General features: G+C 36.5%; 1 protein-coding gene across 3 annotated transcripts in view; it reads left to right on the top strand.

Annotated features, from left to right (window-relative positions):
• POU2F1 (POU class 2 homeobox 1) overlaps positions 1-18,075 on the top strand; it is a 262,495-nt gene extending 244,420 nt beyond the window's left edge. For all 3 annotated transcript variants that reach the window (XM_037825439.1, XM_037825437.1, XM_037825438.1), the window contains exons 14-16: positions 14,104-14,449; positions 15,222-15,310; positions 17,414-18,075. In XM_037825439.1, the coding sequence (XP_037681367.1) occupies positions 14,104-14,449; positions 15,222-15,310; positions 17,414-17,724 (746 nt within the window). In that variant the 3' untranslated portion in view covers positions 17,725-18,075. The remainder of the gene's footprint in view (positions 1-14,103; positions 14,450-15,221; positions 15,311-17,413) is intronic.
• Positions 18,076-19,807: the final 1,732 nt, after the last annotated feature.

Genomic DNA, 19,807 nt, shown 5'->3' with positions numbered 1-19,807 from the left:
ACAGTGTTCTTTCTGCTCCCTCCAACTACCTTTTCTAGGACTACAATTATACTTTGTCAAACTGCTTGCTATTGTATCACAGATAACTGAGGCTCTCCTCATTTTATTTAAGCATTTTTATATCTCTGAGCATGAGTTTGGATAGTTACTATTAGTTGGTCTTCAGGCTCACTGATATTGACTGAAATTCCGTTCATTCTTTTTTATTCCTTCCAGCTCTCTCTTCCTTGTGTTCGTTTTTTTCTTTAAATCATAAGCAGTATTTTTATAGGGGTTTCGAAGTCTTTACCAATTTATTCATTTCTGCTTTTTTTTTTTTTTTTTTTTTTTTTTTGCTTTTGACTGATTTTCCTTCTGATTATATTTCATGTTTTCCTGCTTCTTCACAGGAAGCAGGAAATTGTGAATGTTATATTGTTGAGTGTCTAGATTTTTATGTCTTCCTTTACAGAGTTTTGACATTTGTTTTGGTAAGTGAATAAATTACTTAAGGATCAGCTTATGATCCTTTCAAGGCCTGTTTTTAAGTTTTGATAGGGTGGATCTAGATAGCCTTTCTTCTGGGGCTAGGTAAGCTCTACTACTAAGGTGTGATCCTTCTGAATGCCCCAGCTATTATTGAGGTCGCTCTTCTCTGTGTAGTCAGAACTTGAGTGTCTCTTGATCTTGTATGAGCTCTGAGACTTCATCAGCTTACAATGTCTCTGCCTGAACTTGTGGGATTTTCCCATACACAGGCACAGCTTAACATTCTGCCAAAACTTCAAGGGAACCCTGATGCAGATTTCTAGAGTTCTTTCTCTGTATGATTTCCTCCATTCCAGTACTCTCTCTGGCAAATACCAGCCATTTTGCCATCCAGGTGCTTATCTTTGTCCCCTCAACTCACTGAAACTGCTGTACTCTGTTTAGATCTCCCTTCTTGGTGCAAAAGTTTGGAAAGTGCTTTCAAACAGAGAGTCCAGGTGATTGTAGGGCTCACCTCATTTGTTGCTTCCTTTTTCTCGGGATCATAGTCCTGCACTGCCTATTGTTTCATGTCTGAAAATGATTTCTTATTTATTTTTTCTTCTCTTGTTATGGCATAAACTTAAGTTTGGTACCATTTACTCTATCACAGTCAAAGGTAGAAATCTCTAAAAATGTTAAATTAATAATCAACATTTAAATTGTGGCACACAAACTTTAAGCTGGTCCCAGTAGTGCCCGCCTCTTGTGTTCACATCTTTGTTAATCCCCTCCTCTTGAGTGTGACCAGTACCTGTGACTTGCTTCTAACCAATAGAATGTGACAAAGGTGATGGGAATCATTCCTGTGATTAGATTATGTTATATGACTTCATCTTGTTAACAGACTTGCTCTAGTGACCCTCCTTGATAGTTTGATGAAGTAAGCAGTAAGTGGCCATATTGGAGAAGCCCACAATGCAGGAAACTGAGGGTGGCTTCTAGGATTTGAGAGTGGCCTCCAGTCAGCAACCAGAAAGAAGCTAGGCACTCATTCCTACAACTGCAAGCAAGTTCTGCCAAATGAGTTCTGGCAACAAACTGAGTGAGTTTGGAAGTAATTTTTCCAGTCATGCCTCCAGATCAGAACATAGCCCAACCAACACCTTGTGGTATTCTAAGCAGAGGGCCCAGCTGAGCTGCACTTGGACACCACATCCCTAGAAATTGTGAGATAATAAATGTATGTCACTTTAAGCTGCTAAGTTTGGTAATTTGTTACCCAGCAATAGAAAAGGAATACAATAATGTTATATTTGGATAAATATTTTTCAGGACCAACTCATGTGATTGAAAGATATGAAAAGTATTTATTTTGTCCTAACAATTCATTTGTAGCTCCAGTAATTAAATTCTAGGTTCGAGATTATTTTCCCCTAGAACTTTGAAGGTATTGCCCTGTTGCATTTAAACATCCAGTGTTGCTGATGGGGAGTCTGATTTCAATCTAATTCTCTTTCCTTAATAATCTCTTTTTTCTCTTTGTCAACTTGAAGGATCTGTTTATCCTTGGTGTTGTAAAAATTCACTAGGAGGTATCTAGGTGTCGGCCTTTTTAAAATTTATCTTCCTTGACCTCCAGTGGGCATTTTCCATCTGAATTGATGTTTTTCTTCAACTCTGGTAATTTATCTGTGTTCTTTATTTTTAGAACATATATTAAGCATTTTAAACTTCCTAGGTTGACTCTCAGTACCTTTTAACTTTCCTCTTGTGTTTTCCAGTTTTTAACTTTTTTACTACATTCTGTTAGATATACTTACAATTTTATCTATTCTTATGTTCTTATTTTTTGTTATTACATGTCTTTTTTTATTTGTTTTTTTAAATCATACTTTTAATTTCTTAAAACTTTGTTCTGATTCTTCCTTTTTGTAGTGATTTATTTTTATTTTGTAGATGCAGTACAAATTATAATTTAAAGTTGTTTCCTCTGGCATTAGTTTATTCGTTTTGCTCCATTTCTTTTGTGCTGCCTTTTTTTTAATTATTATCAGGTGATCTCTGGTTATTTATTTATACTGATGAATACAGGGTCATAATACCAGCAACTGCTAAGAGTTTTCTCTGCTATTGTTTTGTCATAGTTACAGTCCTCTCCCCTGAATGGGCCAGCTAAGAGCTGTGGAGGTGGGAAGAGGACTGCCACACTTCTCTTAGGGGTATATGGGTGGTGTTCTAGTTTGCTAATGCTGCCGGAATGCAAAACACCAGAGATGGATTGGCTTTTATAAAAGGGGGTTTATTTGGTATACAGTTACAGTCTTAAGGCCATAAAGTGTCCAAGGTAACACATCAGCAATCGGGTACCTTCACTGGAGGATGGCCAGTGGTGGCCGGAAAACCTCTGTTAGATGGGAAGGCACATGGCTGGCATCTGCTCCAAAGTTCTGGTTTCAAAATGGCTTTCTCCCAGGACATTCCTCTCTAGGCTCCATTTCCTCAAAAATGTCACTCTTAGTTGCACTTGGGATATTTGTCCTCTCTAAGCTTCTCCAGAGCAAGAGTCTGCTTTCAACAGCCATCTTCAAACTGTCTCTCATCTGCAGCTCCTGTGCTTTCTTCAAAGTGTCCCTCTTGGCTGTAGCTCCTCTTCAAAATGTCACTCAAGCTGCACTGAGTTCCCCCCGTCCATCAGCTCATTTATATGGCTCCAGTGACTCAACTTAGACCCACCCCGAATGGACGGAGCAACACTTCCATGGAAATTATCCAATCAGAGTCATCACCCACAGCTGGGTGAGGCACATCTCCAAAGAAACGCTCAAAGAATTATAATCTAATCAACACTGGTAACAACTACCCACACAAGATTACATCAAAGATAATGGCATTCGGGGGACACAATATATTCAAACTGGCACAGGTGGGAAGCAGGCAAGGAGGCTAAGCTTTACCCTCACACCTTCACAAAATGGCTATACTCAGGCACACCAGTGACTACACTAGAATAAGTGACATATTCTTACTGCTGTTCATGTGAGAAACCTGGTAGAAGGAGGGAAAGACATACAGGCAATCCTTTAATCACCCTGTTTTCTGCCCCTGTTTCATACTCCTCCTACCTCAGTTTCTGAAACTCTGAGCTTGGTGCTCTTCAAGGTTCCATCGATGAATAATTCTCACTTCTGTCATAATCTTCTCTTGTGCACTTCTGGGCCTGGCTGGTTTCTCTACCACCCAATTTCACCCTCTTTCGCATTCCTGAAAATCTGTCAAAAGCTCACGTCCTCTGAGACGTGAGCTCTTAGTCCTTTTTGTATTTCTTTACCATCATTTCAGTAAGATTTTAAGAATGAAGGAAAGAAATTATGTCCTCAGTCCACCATTTTCTAATAGAAATCACGTTTGGCTGACATGGTCATCTTAATTTTCCCAGTTTCTAGCATAATACTTGTCACATAATGGATTCTTGGTATCCATTTCTAGAAAAGAAGCAAGGATGATCATGACTATTCTGCTTTAGAAAGTTGAGTTCCGATGTGTCTCAAGAACTTGAAAAAATTCCACAGTCCTTAATAATCTCTACCAAACACAGTCTGACCATCCCCAATTTTTTTTTCCAAAATAGCTTTTCATGATGATAAAAGAGTCAATTCATCAAGAAGTTATACAAATTATAATTATATTTGTACCTAACACCAGAAACTCAAGATACAAGGAAGCAAAACTGACAGAATTAAAAGGAGAAACAGGCAATTCAACAATAATAATTGGAGACATTAATATCCCATTTTCAATAATTGGTAGAGCTAGACAGAAGACATCAAGGATACAGAAGATTTGGACAACACTAACAGCCAACCTGACCTGGATGTTGTATAGAACACTAGATCCAAAAACTTCATGAAACCTGTTCTTTTCACACATTTTCTAGGATGTGCTTTGGCAATAAAACAGGTATAAGTAAATTTAAAACAATTGAAACCATACAAAATATGTTCTTCATCCACAACTAAAATAAATTACAAATCAACAACAGAAAAATTTGGGAAATCCCCAAATATTTGGAAATTAAACAAGCCCATGGGTCAAAGAAGAAATCACAAGGGAAATTAGAAGATATTTTAAAATGAATGAAAATGAAAACACAACATAAGAAAATGTATGAGATGCAGCTAAAGTAGTGCATGGAGGAAATATACAACTTTAAACATTAATAAGAAAAGAAGAAACATCTCAAATCAATAACCAAAGCTCCCACTTTAATACTAGAAAATGAACACTAAAGTAGACCCAAAGCAAGCAGAAAGAAGGAAATAATAATAGAACAGAAATGAATGAAATAGAAAAATTAATAAAACGAAGAGTTGTACTTTGAAAGGAACAACAAAATTGGAAAATCTTTAATCCAGAAAAAAAATGGAAAAGACACAGATTATCAAAATCAGCAGTGAAAGAGGAGTTTCACTACCAACCATATAGAAAATGTTAAAATTGCGATATGCATAAAATTCACTCTTTTAAATTATAGAATTCAGTAGACTTTAGTATGTTCACAAAGTTGTAGAACCATCAATGCTAATTCCAGAACATTTCCATCACCCCAAAAAGAAACCCCATACCTATTAGCAGTCATTCCCCATTAACCCTTATCTCCAACCCCTGGAAAATACTAATTTGCTTTCTTCTCCATGGATTTGCCTCTTCTGGGCATTTCATATAAATGGAATCATAATATGTGACCTTTTGTGTGTGACATCTTTCACTCAGCATCATGTTTTCAAGGTTCATGCACAATGTAGCATGCGTCAGTACTTCATTCCTCATCGTGAACAAATATTCCATTCTATGTATGTGCCACATTTTGTTTACCCATTCCTCAGTTGATGGACATTGGCGTTATTTCCACTTTTTGGATATCCAGGAAAACTGTTGTCAACATTCATTTTATAAATTTTTATGTGGACCTGTTTTCAGTTCTCTAGCAGAGAACCTAGGAGTGAAATTGTTGGTTTGTGTGGTATACCAAAATACTCTGAACAACTTTAGGCCATAAAAAAAAAAAGGTAAAGTAGTTGAATTAGTAATGAAAAATCTTCTCACAAAGAAAAATCCATGTCCAGATAGCTTCAGTATTGAATTCTGTAAAATATTTAAAGAAGAAAATAGAACCAATCTTTAGCAGTCTCTTTCAGAAAATAGAGGCAGTACAGCTCATTTTGTGAAGCCAATATTGATACCAAAACAAGACACAAGTATCATAAGAAAAAAAAGCTATAGACCCATACCTCTCATGAAAAGATACCCAGAAATCCTTAGCGAAACGTTAACAAATCAAATCCAACAACATGTAAAAAGGATTATACATCATGAGCAAGTGAGATGTATCCCAGGAATATAAAGTGGTTTTAAAATCCAAACATCAATTCATGTCATTCACAGTAATAGAAGAAAGGGGAAAAAAAACACACGATCATTTCAATAAATGCAGAAAAAACATTTGACAAAATCCAACATCCCTTTATGGTTTTAAAAATTCTGACTGGGAATAGGGGGGAACTTATTCAATAAAGGGCATCTACTACAAACCTACAGCTAATAGCATACCTAATGTGGAAAGACTGGATGCTTTGCCCCTAAGACTGGGTACAAGGCAAGAATGTTTGTTCTTCTAATTAGCATCATACTGGAAGTTCTAGCTAGGTTAAGAAGGGGGCAAAATTAAGATCTCCAGTTTTGAAATGAAAAAGTTAAACTGTGTTTATTTGCAGACATTATCCTATATGTATAAAAATCTTAAGGAATTCACACACAAAAAACTTCTAGGACTAATAAATGAATTCAGAATTATTGCAAGATACAGAATCAATATATAAAAGTCAGTTGCATTTCTGTATACTATCAACAGTCCATAAATGAAATTAAGAAAATAATTTCATTCACGTTAGCCTCAAAAAGAATAAAATTCTTAAGAACAAATTTAACATGCAGAGTTTGAAAATTACAATTTTCTGAGAGGAATTAAAGAAAGTCTAAATAAATGGAGAACTATGCCATATTCTTTGTTCCTGGTTTAGAAGACTCAATATTCTTAAGATGACAGTTTTCTATACCTTGATCTATATATTCAACATTCTAGTAAAAGGGGCCTCAAATAGCCAAAAACATCCTGAAAAAGAAGAATGAAATTGGAGGGCTTTTACTTCCTGACTTTAAATCTTATTATAAAGTCACAGTGGTCAAAACAGCATGGTACTAGTGTAAAGATAGACATATTGATCAATGGAATTGAATTGAGAGTTCAGAAATGGACACTCAGACCTATAGTCAATTGATTTTTGACAAGGCCCGCAAATCCACTGAACTGGGACATAATAGTCTTTTCAATGAATGGTGCTGGTAGAACTGGATATCCATATTCAAAGAAATGAAAGAGGACCCCTACCTCACACCCTACACAAAAGTTAACTCATAGTGGATCGAGGACCTCAATATAAGAAATAGTACCGTAAAACTCCTATAAGAAAATACAGGGAAACATCTTCAAGACCTAGTGATTGGAAGTAGCTTCTTAGACCTTACACCCAAAGCACAAGCAACGAAAGAAAAAATAGATAAACAGGAACTCAAGATGAAACACTTCTGTGCTTCAAAGGACTTTGTCAAAAGGGTGAAAAGGCAGCTAACTCACTGGGAGAATATATTTGGTCACCACATATCAGATAAGGGTTCAATATTCAATATATATAAAGAAATCCTACAACTCAATAATGAAAGGACAAAAATCCCAATTATAAAGTGGGCAAAAGACATGAATAGACATCTCTCCAGAGAGGAAATACAAATGGCTAAAAAGCATGTGAAAACATGTTCATCTTCATTAGTAGCTATTAGGGAAATACAAATCATAATGACAATGAGATATCATCTCACACTTATAAGAATGGCTGCTATTAAACAGGCAACTACAAGTGTTGGAGAGGATGTGGAGAAATAGGAACATTTACTCACTGTTGGTGGGAATGTAAAATGGTATAGCCACTGTGGTAAACATTTTGGCAGTTCCTCAGAAAATTAAAATATCGATTTGCCCTATGACCTGGCAATTTCACTGCTCAGTATATACCCAGAAGATCTGAAAGCAGGGATATGGACAGACATTTGCACACCAAAGTTCAGAGCAGCATTATTCAACAGTTGCTAAAAGATGGAAACAATCCAAGTGTCCATCAGCTAACAAATGCATACACAAAATGTGGTATATACATGCAGTGGAATACTATGAACCAATAGAAGGAATGAGGTCCTGAAGCACATGACAACATGGGTGAACCTTGAGAACATAATGCTGAGTGAAATAAGTCAGACACAAAAGGACAGTATGATTTCACTGTGGCAACCTGTGGCCTGAGCAAAACAGGCCTGCAGATCTTTTGTGCACAGCAGTCTGCGTGACCTAGGCAGTTAAATGTTTAACCTATTGTCTTTGTAAGCCAGTAAGGAGAAAAAGGGTAAATTGACCTTAAAATGTAACTTTATGGGAAGCAGGCAGGAAGTGAGAGGCTTTTATTCTCACAAAAAAGAGCAAAATGTAATTGTTCAAGTGTTATTCTAGTCCTTCCTGTACCACCCCCCAGGTGAGATCCTACATCTATGCTCCCCCCACCCTTAGGAATGTCTTTGTCTAAAACCCTTATAAAAGGGCTCTGTTCTCTGAATTGCATGGCCGATTTTCCTTGCAAAAGTGGTATCTGCCTGGCAAGAGAAAAGCCGTTTGAATTCTGCCTCCCTGTGAGTAAGCCCCAAATAAAGTTCATGTTTCAGCAAATGCTGGGTGTTTTCTTTGGTCTTTTGACTGGTAAAGCCGCCTCGGGCTGTGACATTCACTAATATGAACGAATTAGAATATGGAAACTCATAGTCAAAAAAACATAGAATATAGGTTATCTAGAGACTAATAGTAGCTAGAGAATGGGGAGCAGTTGCCTAATGCACTAGTTTGGATATATTATGTCCCTCCAAAAGCCATATTCTTTGATGCAGTCTTGTGGGAGCAGATGTATTAGTGTTGATTAGATTGGAATCCTTTGAGTGTTTCCATTGAGGTGTTATTACGCCCATTCAGGATGGGTATTAATTGGATCACTGGAGTCGTATATAAAGGAGTTCACACACACACAAGGACTTGAAAGCAACAGAGTGACATTTTGGAGGAGCTGCAGCTTACAGAGAATGCAACCCAGGAGCAAGCAGACACCTAGAGAGAAACATCATGGGAGAAAGCCATTTTGAAACCAGAACTCCAGAACAGACTCCACATGCATTCCCAGCTAACAGAGGTTTTCCAGATGCCATTGGCCATCCTCCAGTGAAGGTACCCAGTTGTTGATGCCTTATCTTGGACACTTTGTGGCCTTAAGACTGTAATTCTGTAACCAAATAAACCCCCTTTTATAAAAGCCAATCCATTTCTGGTGTTTTGCAAAACGGGCAGCATTAGCAAACCGGAACACCTAATATATACAGAATTTTTAATGAGGATGAAGTTAAATGTTTGGTAATGAGTAGAGGTGAGGGTTATTGGGATTATAAGTAATAGCGCTGAATTGTAGGTGAATTTGGCTGAAAGGGGTTGTTTGTAGTCATATATGTCAATGACTAATTACAAATATAAGTTCTTTCACGAACTAGTACAAATGTATGACACTTGTACAGAGAGTTAATAGTAGAGTGTATATATGGGGAAAAATTACCTATTGCAAGTTATGGACTATAGTTAACAGTAATACCTTAATATGCTTTCATCAGCCGTACAGGTGTACCACACTGATACTACAAGTCAATAATAGGGGGAGGGATAAGGGGTATTTGGGGTTTTCTTTTTTTAATGTCTATAAAACATAAAAATATGTTAAATTGTTAAATATTTTAAAACATTTTAAAATGTGATTTTCCTTTTGGAGCAGTGAAAATGTTATTTTCCTTTTGGAGCAATGAAAATGGTCTAAAATTGAATGTGATGATGATTGCACAACTAGGTGATGATACTGTAAAACATTGATTGTATTCTTTGGATGGGTTATGTGGTATGTGAATATAGCTCAGTAAAATTTGCAGTTTAAAAAAAAATTCTAGTAGACTTGGGGGCGAGGGTAGGAGGGTAGAAATTGATTAGCTCATTCTAAAATGTATATGGAAAGGACCCAGAATACCTAAAAACGATTTTGAAAAATGGTGAAGTTGGAGGACTTACATGCCCTAATTTCAGAGTTTAGTATAAAACTTCATTAATCAAGGCAATGTAATACTGGCTTAAGGGTAGATATGTATGTTAATGGAACAGAATTGAGTCTAGAAAGAAGTGTTTAAATTTTGCTCATATGATTTTTGACAAAGGTTTAATTCAATAAAGTAAAAGGATAATCTTTTCAAGACAAGATTTCTGGGACAATTGGATATCCATACATACAAAGAAGAATTTACGTCATTACCTCATGCCGTGTACAAAAAATTAACCCAAAATGGATAAAAAGCTTTTAAATGTAAGAACTTTTATGAAATTTTCATAATTTTATGAAATTATGAAACCTCTAGGAAGAAAAAATCTCCATGATCATGGGTTAAGCAAAGAGTTTACACCAAAAGCACAACCCACAGAAGTAAAATATTGATAAATTGGACTTCATGGGCTTCATCAGATTAAAATCTTTCATGCTTATGAAGCTATCTTTAGTAAAATGAAAAAAGTAAACTACATTCTAGAAGAAAACATTTGCAGATCTATATCTGTTAAAGGGCTTGAATCCAAAATATATGTATATGAAGAATGCTTACAACTCAAAGATAAGTAAACAAACAACACAATTTTTTTAATGGGCAAAATATTTTACTAGATTTTTATGAAGGAAGTTATAGGATGGGCTGATAAACACATGATAAGATGCTGAACATTATTACTCATTAGGGAAATGCAAATTAAAACCATAATGAGGCCAATTCACTTACTACAATGGCTATAATAAAAAAAGACCAAAAATAGATTGTATTGGCAAGGATGTGGAGAAACTAGGACCCTCGTGCATTGTTGGGAATGTAAAATGATGCAGCCACTTTGGAAAATACTTTGGCAGTTACTTAAAAAGTTAAATTTACCCTCCTACAAAAGGGATTCTCCCTAGAGAAATCCCCTAAGAGAATTGAAAACATATGCCCCAGAAAAACTAGTACACAAATATTCATAGCAGCATTATTTATAATTACCAAAAACTGGAGACAAGCTGAATTCCATTCACTGGTGAATGAATGAACAACATCTGGTATATCCATACAATGGAATATTATTTAGCCATTAAGGTAAAGAACTGATTCATGCTGCAACATAGATGAACTTTGGAAGCATTTTAAGTGAAGCTAGATGCAAAAATCTACCTTACGTTGTATGATCCCATTTATATGAAATGTTCAGAAAAGGCAAAACTATAGAGAACAAAAGCAGATGATGGGGGCCGTGGGCAGGAGCACAAAGTAACTGTAAACAGGCAAGAGGGCTCTTTTGGGAATGATGAAAATGTTATAAACTGGATTGTTGTGATAGTTGCACAACCCTGTAAATTTACTCAAAGTCATTGGTTCTACATGTAAATTGGAAAAATTTTATGGCATATATACCATACCTCAGTAAAGCTGTTTAAAATAAAATGGATGATGTGGAAAGCAAGAGGAGGTGTCAGACATTTTATATAATGTCTTAGATACAATTTCCTAACAAGGTAGGTGGTGGCATCCTGTTTTGTTGTTGAAGACATTGAGGTTCAAGCAAGCCTAAGTTCCTTGATCAAAGTTGTCCAAGTAACAAGAATTTGAGGTCATATCTTTCTGTCATCAAAGATATATATATTCATTAAAATGTGATTAACTGGATGGGAGAATTAATTTAAAGAGTATATTAAATTGTTATACCATACTGTTTATGAGGTCCACATTGAATCACTTACGAAATTTATACTGAAGATGCCTAGAATGTGGTTGGAAATTTACAATCAGAAAAAAACAACTGAATTATTTCTGGAATTATCTCCTGGCCCAGGTTAAATTCACTTATAAGACTTACCTGGGATTTTTTTTGTAAGCCTAGTTTTAATTATGTATCATGGGATTTTAAGGAGACATTGAATGGTGGTTGTCTGAAAGTGTCAGTGAAAGTGAAGAAAAGGCCATTATTAAACCTTTTGACTTTAGATATGAGGTCTTGTGAAAATGGGCAACTTCAGTTCCTGTATTTTGAAAAGGAAGTATTGCCCATGGGAAAAATCAGGTTTTAGTTTAGGTGAGAAATTGGTTGAGAATGTTGAAAGTACATTGAAATTTCTTAGTGGTAGAACAAGAACAACAAAAGATGTTTACCTTTCTGCAGAACAAGGGGATGGTGGTTAGGAAAAGAGTACGTAAAGCATCAAAAACTATTTCTGAATGTGCCAAACACAGGACCCAGCACAGTGTCAGATCCTCAGTGACATAGATTGATCTGATAGATTTAGAGCTGAAAAAATAATGGATGAAAATATGATCAACAATATACACAAAGGTTTAATTATATTTAGGGACAACAGCAATAGAGATGGAATTGTAATATTTATATTTATGAGAAGGACAGAATCACTCAGGAGTAAATCCTTCTGCTCCTTTTCAACTAATAATATGAAAGATATGTGTATCACATTCATTCAGAGACCATATAACCAATTTGGGGCAGCGTTGTAGGAGGTAGGGGAAAGTAAGTTCAATACTGAAATAAATAATATTTAAGTTTCTCCCAGCTCTGTAATTTGTGGAAAAAAAAACTTTTACTAAGAGTTAAAATGAGAAGAGAATTGAATTCAAAGTGTTTTAGTAAAGGCCATGAGAAGTCTTTGGAACAGATTTTGGAAGAAGAAAAATGCCTGAACTTGTGATAAAGGGATAAGGGAGTCTTCTGCAGCTATGTAATAGATTTTATCACAACAAATGTGTTTTTTGCATAAGATGTTCTTCTAATGTGTAATACCCTTATAGGCTTGAAATATTTATTTTGATTAGTTTGATTCTTTTATAATATATTCAAAATATTTTATATCCTACAGCGGTATTATATTGAAAATGTATAGATGCTTTTCTGTCTCTTTGAGTTCTCTCTATGGGCTAAGAACTCACTTGGGTTCTGCTTTACACGTTTATGTGGCTGATTAAATTCTAGAACATTATGAATTTCATTAGATTAGTTCTACCTAGTTTAGGCACCCTGTTTTTGTAATATGTAACATTTACTGACGACTGAAACATGAGGGCCTACTTTATACTGTCTTTTGGAGATATTCGAATTACAATTCATGGGGGGGGGCAGCTAGCATCTTCTATTTTGTGGAAGGTTCTCTCTCCTGTGCATGCCTTATGAGCCACTTCTACTTGAGGCAAAATGGCTTAACCTTCCTAAGTCACCTTTGCTGTTGGGACTGAACAGGCCTAATTGCTGAACATATTTTAGACCTGCACTACCCAATGTGATAGCCCCTAGCCACTTGTGGCTATTTCAAATTGAGATGTGCTTCAAGTCTAAAATACACACTATTTTCAAAGACTTAGTATGAAAAACAGGTAAAATAACTCAATTTTTAATATCGATTTCATGTGGAAATGATAATATTTTGGATATGTATGATTAAATGGGATATATTGTTAAAGTTGATTTCCCCTATTTTTATTATTGTCAGTGGGGCTACTAGAAATTTAATATTACAAATGTATTATCTATCTATTGGACAATGCTAGTCTCTAACATTAAGCAGTCTCAGTGTAGGTGTTTCATTGTTCAGTAAATAATATTTTAAATGTGAATTAGCCATTTATATCCAAATGTTTGTTCTTTTCCTTAAAACAAAAAAATTCAGGCATATTGATATTTTTTTACCAGTTCTCAAATAACCATTTCTTAGATCTTTGTTTTTCATGCTAACCTTTATGAGATTCATAGTATCGTATATTGTTGTCTTCATGAATAAGAAAATGTTTAACAGAATGGGCTTTTTTGAGAGCTAATTTTTATTACAGAATACTTAAATTTTTTTAATATAAAGAAGGCATCTAGACATATACTGTTAGTTATTCTTAACCTTTTTCTGTGGCTGTTGTTACTAATACTTAGCCTTAGAAAAATACATGATTTTTAGTTTTTGCTGTTGCTGCTGCTGTTTTGTTTTGATGTCTCTATTGAGACAACTAAAGAGATTTCTGAATGGAAAGTTTTTCAAAAGCCAGGATTTTCACTTATGAGTTTTTCCCCAGAGCAGTTGTAGTCCAGAGGGAGAGCCTCTGTAATACTTTGTTTTTGTTTTTTGAATAGGGAATTGACCAGACAATGAAAAACCAGTGCTGTTTCTTTTATGGTATATTACTACTCTTGCCTCTTGATGGTAGAGTTCATAGTGTTGGTTCTAATATGTTTGTTTTTGTGGATAATTTCCAAAGAAACAATGAACTAGGTTAATAAAAATGACAAATTTAGAGGTCATTGGATGGTAGATTAACTTTTCAATTAATTGTAGGGTATGACTGAATAAAGCCACCGTTCTTCAAAAGCATTCACAGAGGGCCATTTTCTAATCCAATTCCCTTTTTCAGGCACTTCAGACACCACCTCCAACAACACAGCAACCGTGATTTCCACAGCACCTCCAGCTTCCTCAGCAGTCACATCCCCCTCTCTGAGTCCCTCCCCTTCTGCCTCAGCCTCCACCTCAGAGGCATCCAGTGCCAGTGAGACCAGCACAACACAAAGCACCTCCACTCCTTTGTCCTCTCCCCTTGGGACCAGCCAGGTGATGGTGACAGCGTCAGGGTTGCAAACAGCAGCAGCCGCCGCCCTCCAAGGAGCTGCACAGTTGCCAGCAAATGCCAGTCTTGCAGCCATGGCTGCCGCTGCAGGACTAAACCCAGGCCTGATGGCACCCTCACAGTTTGCAGCTGGGTAAGGAGCTGCCTAATCTCATTCACACCTGTGTAACTACTATGACGTTATCCCAGGAATTACTTATAGGGGAGACTTTTCATTGCCATCTTACATGCAAAACAAAGCAAAACAGCAAACAACAAAACTCTTTAAAGCAGTAATCTCATGGATTTGGGTTGCTCTGTAATAGCAAAAGGACCTTGATTACAGTTCAACTTAAGTTTCTTAACATCCTGGAAAGGGCAGTGGCCTTATCTTTATTTCTAAGTAAAAACACAGAATACCGGGTCACTGATAAACTGTCTGATGGGGCCAGGAAGGAAGCCCAGAATTCCTGTCTTGTTCTTTTGCTTTCTTAGTTAACCTCTCTCAGGTGTGTGCTTTTTTAATTCTCGAACATAGATAAGAGATATATTAATGAGATTCCTGATTTTATATTATTGGCAAATGTATTATAAGAGTTACTTTATAAATACATCCCTTTCCCTGCAGTTTTTTTCTTTTGTGTTGGGAAAAAGAGAATGAAGTAATTCAAACAGGAGTCAAATAACTTAAAAGTTTAAATTTTGTGCAGATAATAACCTTGTTTTGATTTGAACAAGTAAGCATCAAGGATAGCAGTAACTCAGAAGCACTAACGAAGCCAAATAGGAGCATAAAGAAACTAACAAGTATTTCCATATACTTCCCCAGCTGGATTTTCCTTTTTTCTTATCTGTTCGGGTGTGTTGTGAAACTGACAGATATGTCTACATGGTGGTAAATGACCCCTCCTTTGGACTTTTTGCAGAGGTGCCTTACTCAGTCTCAATCCAGGGACCCTGGGCGGTGCTCTCAGCCCAGCTCTGATGAGCAACAGTACACTGGCAACTATTCAAGGTCAGTAGAATCTTTTTCCTTATTTAGCTCTTTTTTTTTTTTTTTTTAATTGAGGACCTGCTCCATGATGAGGAGAGAGTTGAATTGACAATGTATTCCTGAGGACCAAGAAAATGTCCTTGTAAAAATGCTTTGTGAGAAACATACAGATGTTAGTTTGTGAATAAGAACAGGAAATACATTTAGTTTGCTGTATTTTCAGAAACTAGGACTTCTATGCTGATTCATCTTTTTATGTGAATAGACTTGGAAGTGAATTTCCCCCTGTTAAGTTTATCCAAGTACTCATGTAAAACCCATCTATCTCAAGCAAATTTGACCAAGTAAGATTCCCCAATACCCACTCCACCCCTCAAGAGAGCAGTGTATGAATTATGATAGTACATCATGCAGACTTTGGGAGTACTTTTAATACTGATGATGTTGCCCTTTTTATATCCTTGTCATTGCAGAGCAGATATTCTCTTAGATTATAATGTCTCTTCTCCAAGCCCAGTTGGATACCTTTTGCCTTAGCATGTTATCCGGTGCAGTGACCATTCCATATAGTGTACGGTCTGCCTTGTTGAGCTTCTGAGCTTTGTGTTTGAAGATGCTGCTTAAACGATTGAAGGGAGACAATTTGAGAATCATCACCATGTTAATCATAAAATATTTTTTCCTTTAAAATTAAAATAGATTTTGCTTAAAAAGAGAGTTCTCAGGGCCAAAAATAAGCTGTTGGCCAACTTAATATTAGTGTTTCATGGATGATGTATCTATAGTGTACTGCAGAGAATGTTGGTTACAGACAAAACCAAGATCTGGTCTAGATTCCAGATTAAATTCTTTTTATGTTTACATTCTGATTGACTAACTCATACTTGAAGTTGACAGATCTGTAAAGCTTTTATTATACAAGAATTTCTTTTTGGAATGAGATTTGTGATAGGTCATTTTTTCTCCTGCATGAGGGAATATGTCTAGGGTGTAAGGATGCTACAATGGCAAAATGGCTTCTTGAGAACACAATTGACTATAGAACTCTAAGACACTCTGGGCAGATCTAGAAAATGGTCTTTGATCCTAAGCCTGGGATCTCAGAAAACTTCAAGCTGCACCAAGTCTCTCTGTTCTGTACTATTGTATAATCATGTCCAGTGTCAGGGGTGTTACCTTCAGTTCCTCTAGATTTCTTTTTATGTAGTATGTAAGAAATCAAAATTTTAATGACAACAGAAAAAACCCTCAAATCTACTTGTGCAAGTGTGGTTTTTTGGGTGGGCAGACATTGGGGGGGTTGTTAGATGACAAGATAATGTATTAAATGAGAGTGACCAATTATTTTAAATAAAATTTTGACCATGCCTTCTGTAAGAAAGCAATAGCATCACAGAAAAATTCTCACCCATTAAAACAAGTCCTAGCCTTAGATAGAATACCTAGGGCCTCCTGCTGTCTCTGATTTCTTCTTTCAATAGACTTGTCATTCTCCATTACACAAGTCATATAAATCAAATCTTTTAGCTCAGAAAGTGAAAAATTAATCACATGTATTGCCTAATATACTTTATTTGGTAATAAATAATTTATTTTAGAGCTAAAGACTTTCTGAAAGATGGTTTTCTTGTATATTATACTGTAAAGTGTTTGCTCAAGTTTATTAATAATGCCAATGGTTTGATAAAAGCTGAACATATTTTAATGCCTTAATCATTGTAACTAGTATACCTTTTGCATGGAGATAATTTAGAATCAGCAAACTTCATTAAAAACAAAATTGCTGGATTTAGTACATAAATATATTTCTAAGTAAATGAAATAAAGTTGAGATTTCAAGATAGACACTTGCTTGTTTAATTCATGATATAATTCTTACTCTCATCCTCTCCCCCACCTGTTCATTCTCATTGAATTAGATATTTTCAGTCCTTTAGAATCTTTCAAAATTACAAATAATTTGATGTCAGTACAGCACTGTGGTGAGAAAAAGATCAATTATGGGCTGTACTTTTTCCTACTGTATCATAGGAAAACTCAGTAGACCTTTGATGTGTTATTTGGGTTCTCTATGATGATGTTAATTTCTCCTTCCTGCCTGTTTTGGGGCCTTTTTTCTTGTAGCTCTTGCTTCTAGTGGCTCTCTTCCAATAACGTCACTGGATGCAACTGGGAACCTGGTATTTGCCAATGCAGGAGGAGCCCCCAACATTGTGACTGCCCCTTTGTTCCTGAACCCTCAGAACCTTTCTCTGCTCACCAGCAACCCAGTTAGCTTGGTCTCTGCCGCTGCAGCCTCCGCGGGGAACTCTGGACCTGTTGTCAGCCTTCATGCCACCTCCACCTCAGCTGAGTCCATCCAGAACTCTCTCTTCACAGTGGCCTCTGCCAGCGGGGCTACTTCCACCACCACTACCGCCTCCAAGGCACAGTGAGCTGGGCTGCGTTGGGCTGCTGCCAGCCTTTCTCACTCTGCAGTGTGATCGGGCTGCCAGCCAGGTTAATAAACTGAAAAATGTGATTGGCTTCCTCTCACCATGTCTCTGAGGACAAGGGAGAGAAGGAAAAAAAAAATAACAGAAAAAAAAAAGGATGGAGATGGGACAACATTTGCCTAATTTTGTAATAAAACACTGTCTTTTCAGGATTGCTTCATGGATTGGAGAACTTTCTAACCAAAAATGTTAAAAAAAAAAAAAAAAAACAGAAACAAAATCAAAAATATAAGTGAAAGGACTACTTATCATTTCCAGCAGTCATGATGACAAGTTAAGGTGGGTTATCAATTCCAATGTAGGAAGGGGGTCTCTTGTTTGTCTAAATTTCTTTTTTTCTTAAAAAAAAAAAAAAAAAATCATTTTTATGGGTCTGTTGTACAGGCCATTAAGTCATAACAAGGTGTTTATAATCATATCAGTTGTGTTGGGGGTTCCTTTTCTTAACTGGTACAATTTAGGCAGGCCTGTATTACTGTATCTCTATTGTTGTTGTTGTTGTTGTTGTTTTTATATATATATATATATATATATATAGTTTGGACATGTTTATCTCTTGCTCCTGGATCCTATTTCAGTGAGCTCCCACACTGTGGGGAAGGGAGGGTTTGGGGGTAAAGGGAGACTTACATTCTTAACTGCGGTTCTTGCTGGTTTCCTTATCCTTGTTGACTCTTACAGAGGTGCTAGAAAATTATTTTCTTTTGCCACTTATGCAAGAGGCTTGGTGCAGAAGCTGAAGGCAGTGTGTGTGCAAACACTCCCACTCCACACATGCCCCCTCCTCCTCCCCATCAGGTGGTGCCTTTGGAGCACTTTTGTGTAGGAAGGAATTCCTGCTGAACTGTAGCTCTCATTCACCCTTAGATCATTGAATGACCCTGAGGCCCAGATCCTGTGGTGCAACAGTGCTGCTTTCTGCTACTTTTCAACGGCTGTACTTGTTGCAGGGCAGGATTTGGTTCCAAGAGCAAAGACTACTGTGGACACCTGTCTTGGTGATTCTCCTGATTTCTTATCTCCTGAAAAATGCTCCTATTGTTGTTTTGTTTGTTTGTTTTTCCCATTTTGTGGAAGCTTTTCATTCATATTTCCTTTAACTTACTTGGCAGAGAGCAAATTGACTTAGTGAAATTGGGAAGCATTTCTCTCGTTTATTTTTTAAAGGAACACTATAAGAATGTTTTCCATCAATTTACATCCAAAAGAGGTGTGATGAAAAATCTCTGAGGTTACCACCTTTTCCTCACCGACTTCCTTTTCACTAGATGGCTTGTACTTTTCTCCAACCCTAAGACTCTCCTTGGTTCTGTAACTAAAGGAGGCATTTACTCTCCAGACGAGGTATCTGCAGGACTCTGAGCGCACACTTCAAGCGTCTCCTTGGTTTGTTAGTGATGCTCCTGCAGAAAAGTCTAGATGGCAATACACATCTTTTTTGTTCAGTGCAGAAAGCAATTAGCTCCTGAAATTGTTTTCATGTGTTTCTATACTATGTAAATCAGTCCGATGAAAAGGAAGAACTTGTGCAAGTGGATGAAGAGGAATGAGGGTAACTAGGAGATTAGATCCCCCGTATTGTTGATGTACAATTATTATAGTATCTGTACCTCCAAAATTTCCCAAAGAGTGGATCACTGCAATGCAGTTCATTTAAGTTCCCCTTCTTATTGGAGTTAAAAGTTCCTGTTTGGTGTCTGTGGATGCTTGTTTACATCTCTGGTGGTTCCAAGACTGCACTTTTCACCACCACCCTTTTGAGTTGGGGATTCAGAGAGCTTAAAGGTAATTTTGTTCTAATTGTTTTGCTTGTGTCCACAAGGGAGCTGGGATTCTGTATATTTGTCTCTTGTCACAAGTGTTCAGAAAGGTAGTAATACAGACACAGCATGGCATATACTTTTATGATTCAAGTGGGAGATAGTCACATTAATATTGAAAGGCCAGAAACATTTCTATCCCCTTTTTGTTACTCCTTAATTCCTTCTGTCTTCTCATTTTGTTTCACAAAGTATTTAATTAC

The sequence above is a fragment of the Choloepus didactylus genome, chromosome 2 (genome assembly GCF_015220235.1).
Source record: "Choloepus didactylus isolate mChoDid1 chromosome 2, mChoDid1.pri, whole genome shotgun sequence".
Classification (NCBI taxonomy): domain Eukaryota; kingdom Metazoa; phylum Chordata; class Mammalia; order Pilosa; family Megalonychidae; genus Choloepus; species Choloepus didactylus.
This window is presented reverse-complemented; position numbering and strand designations above follow the sequence as displayed.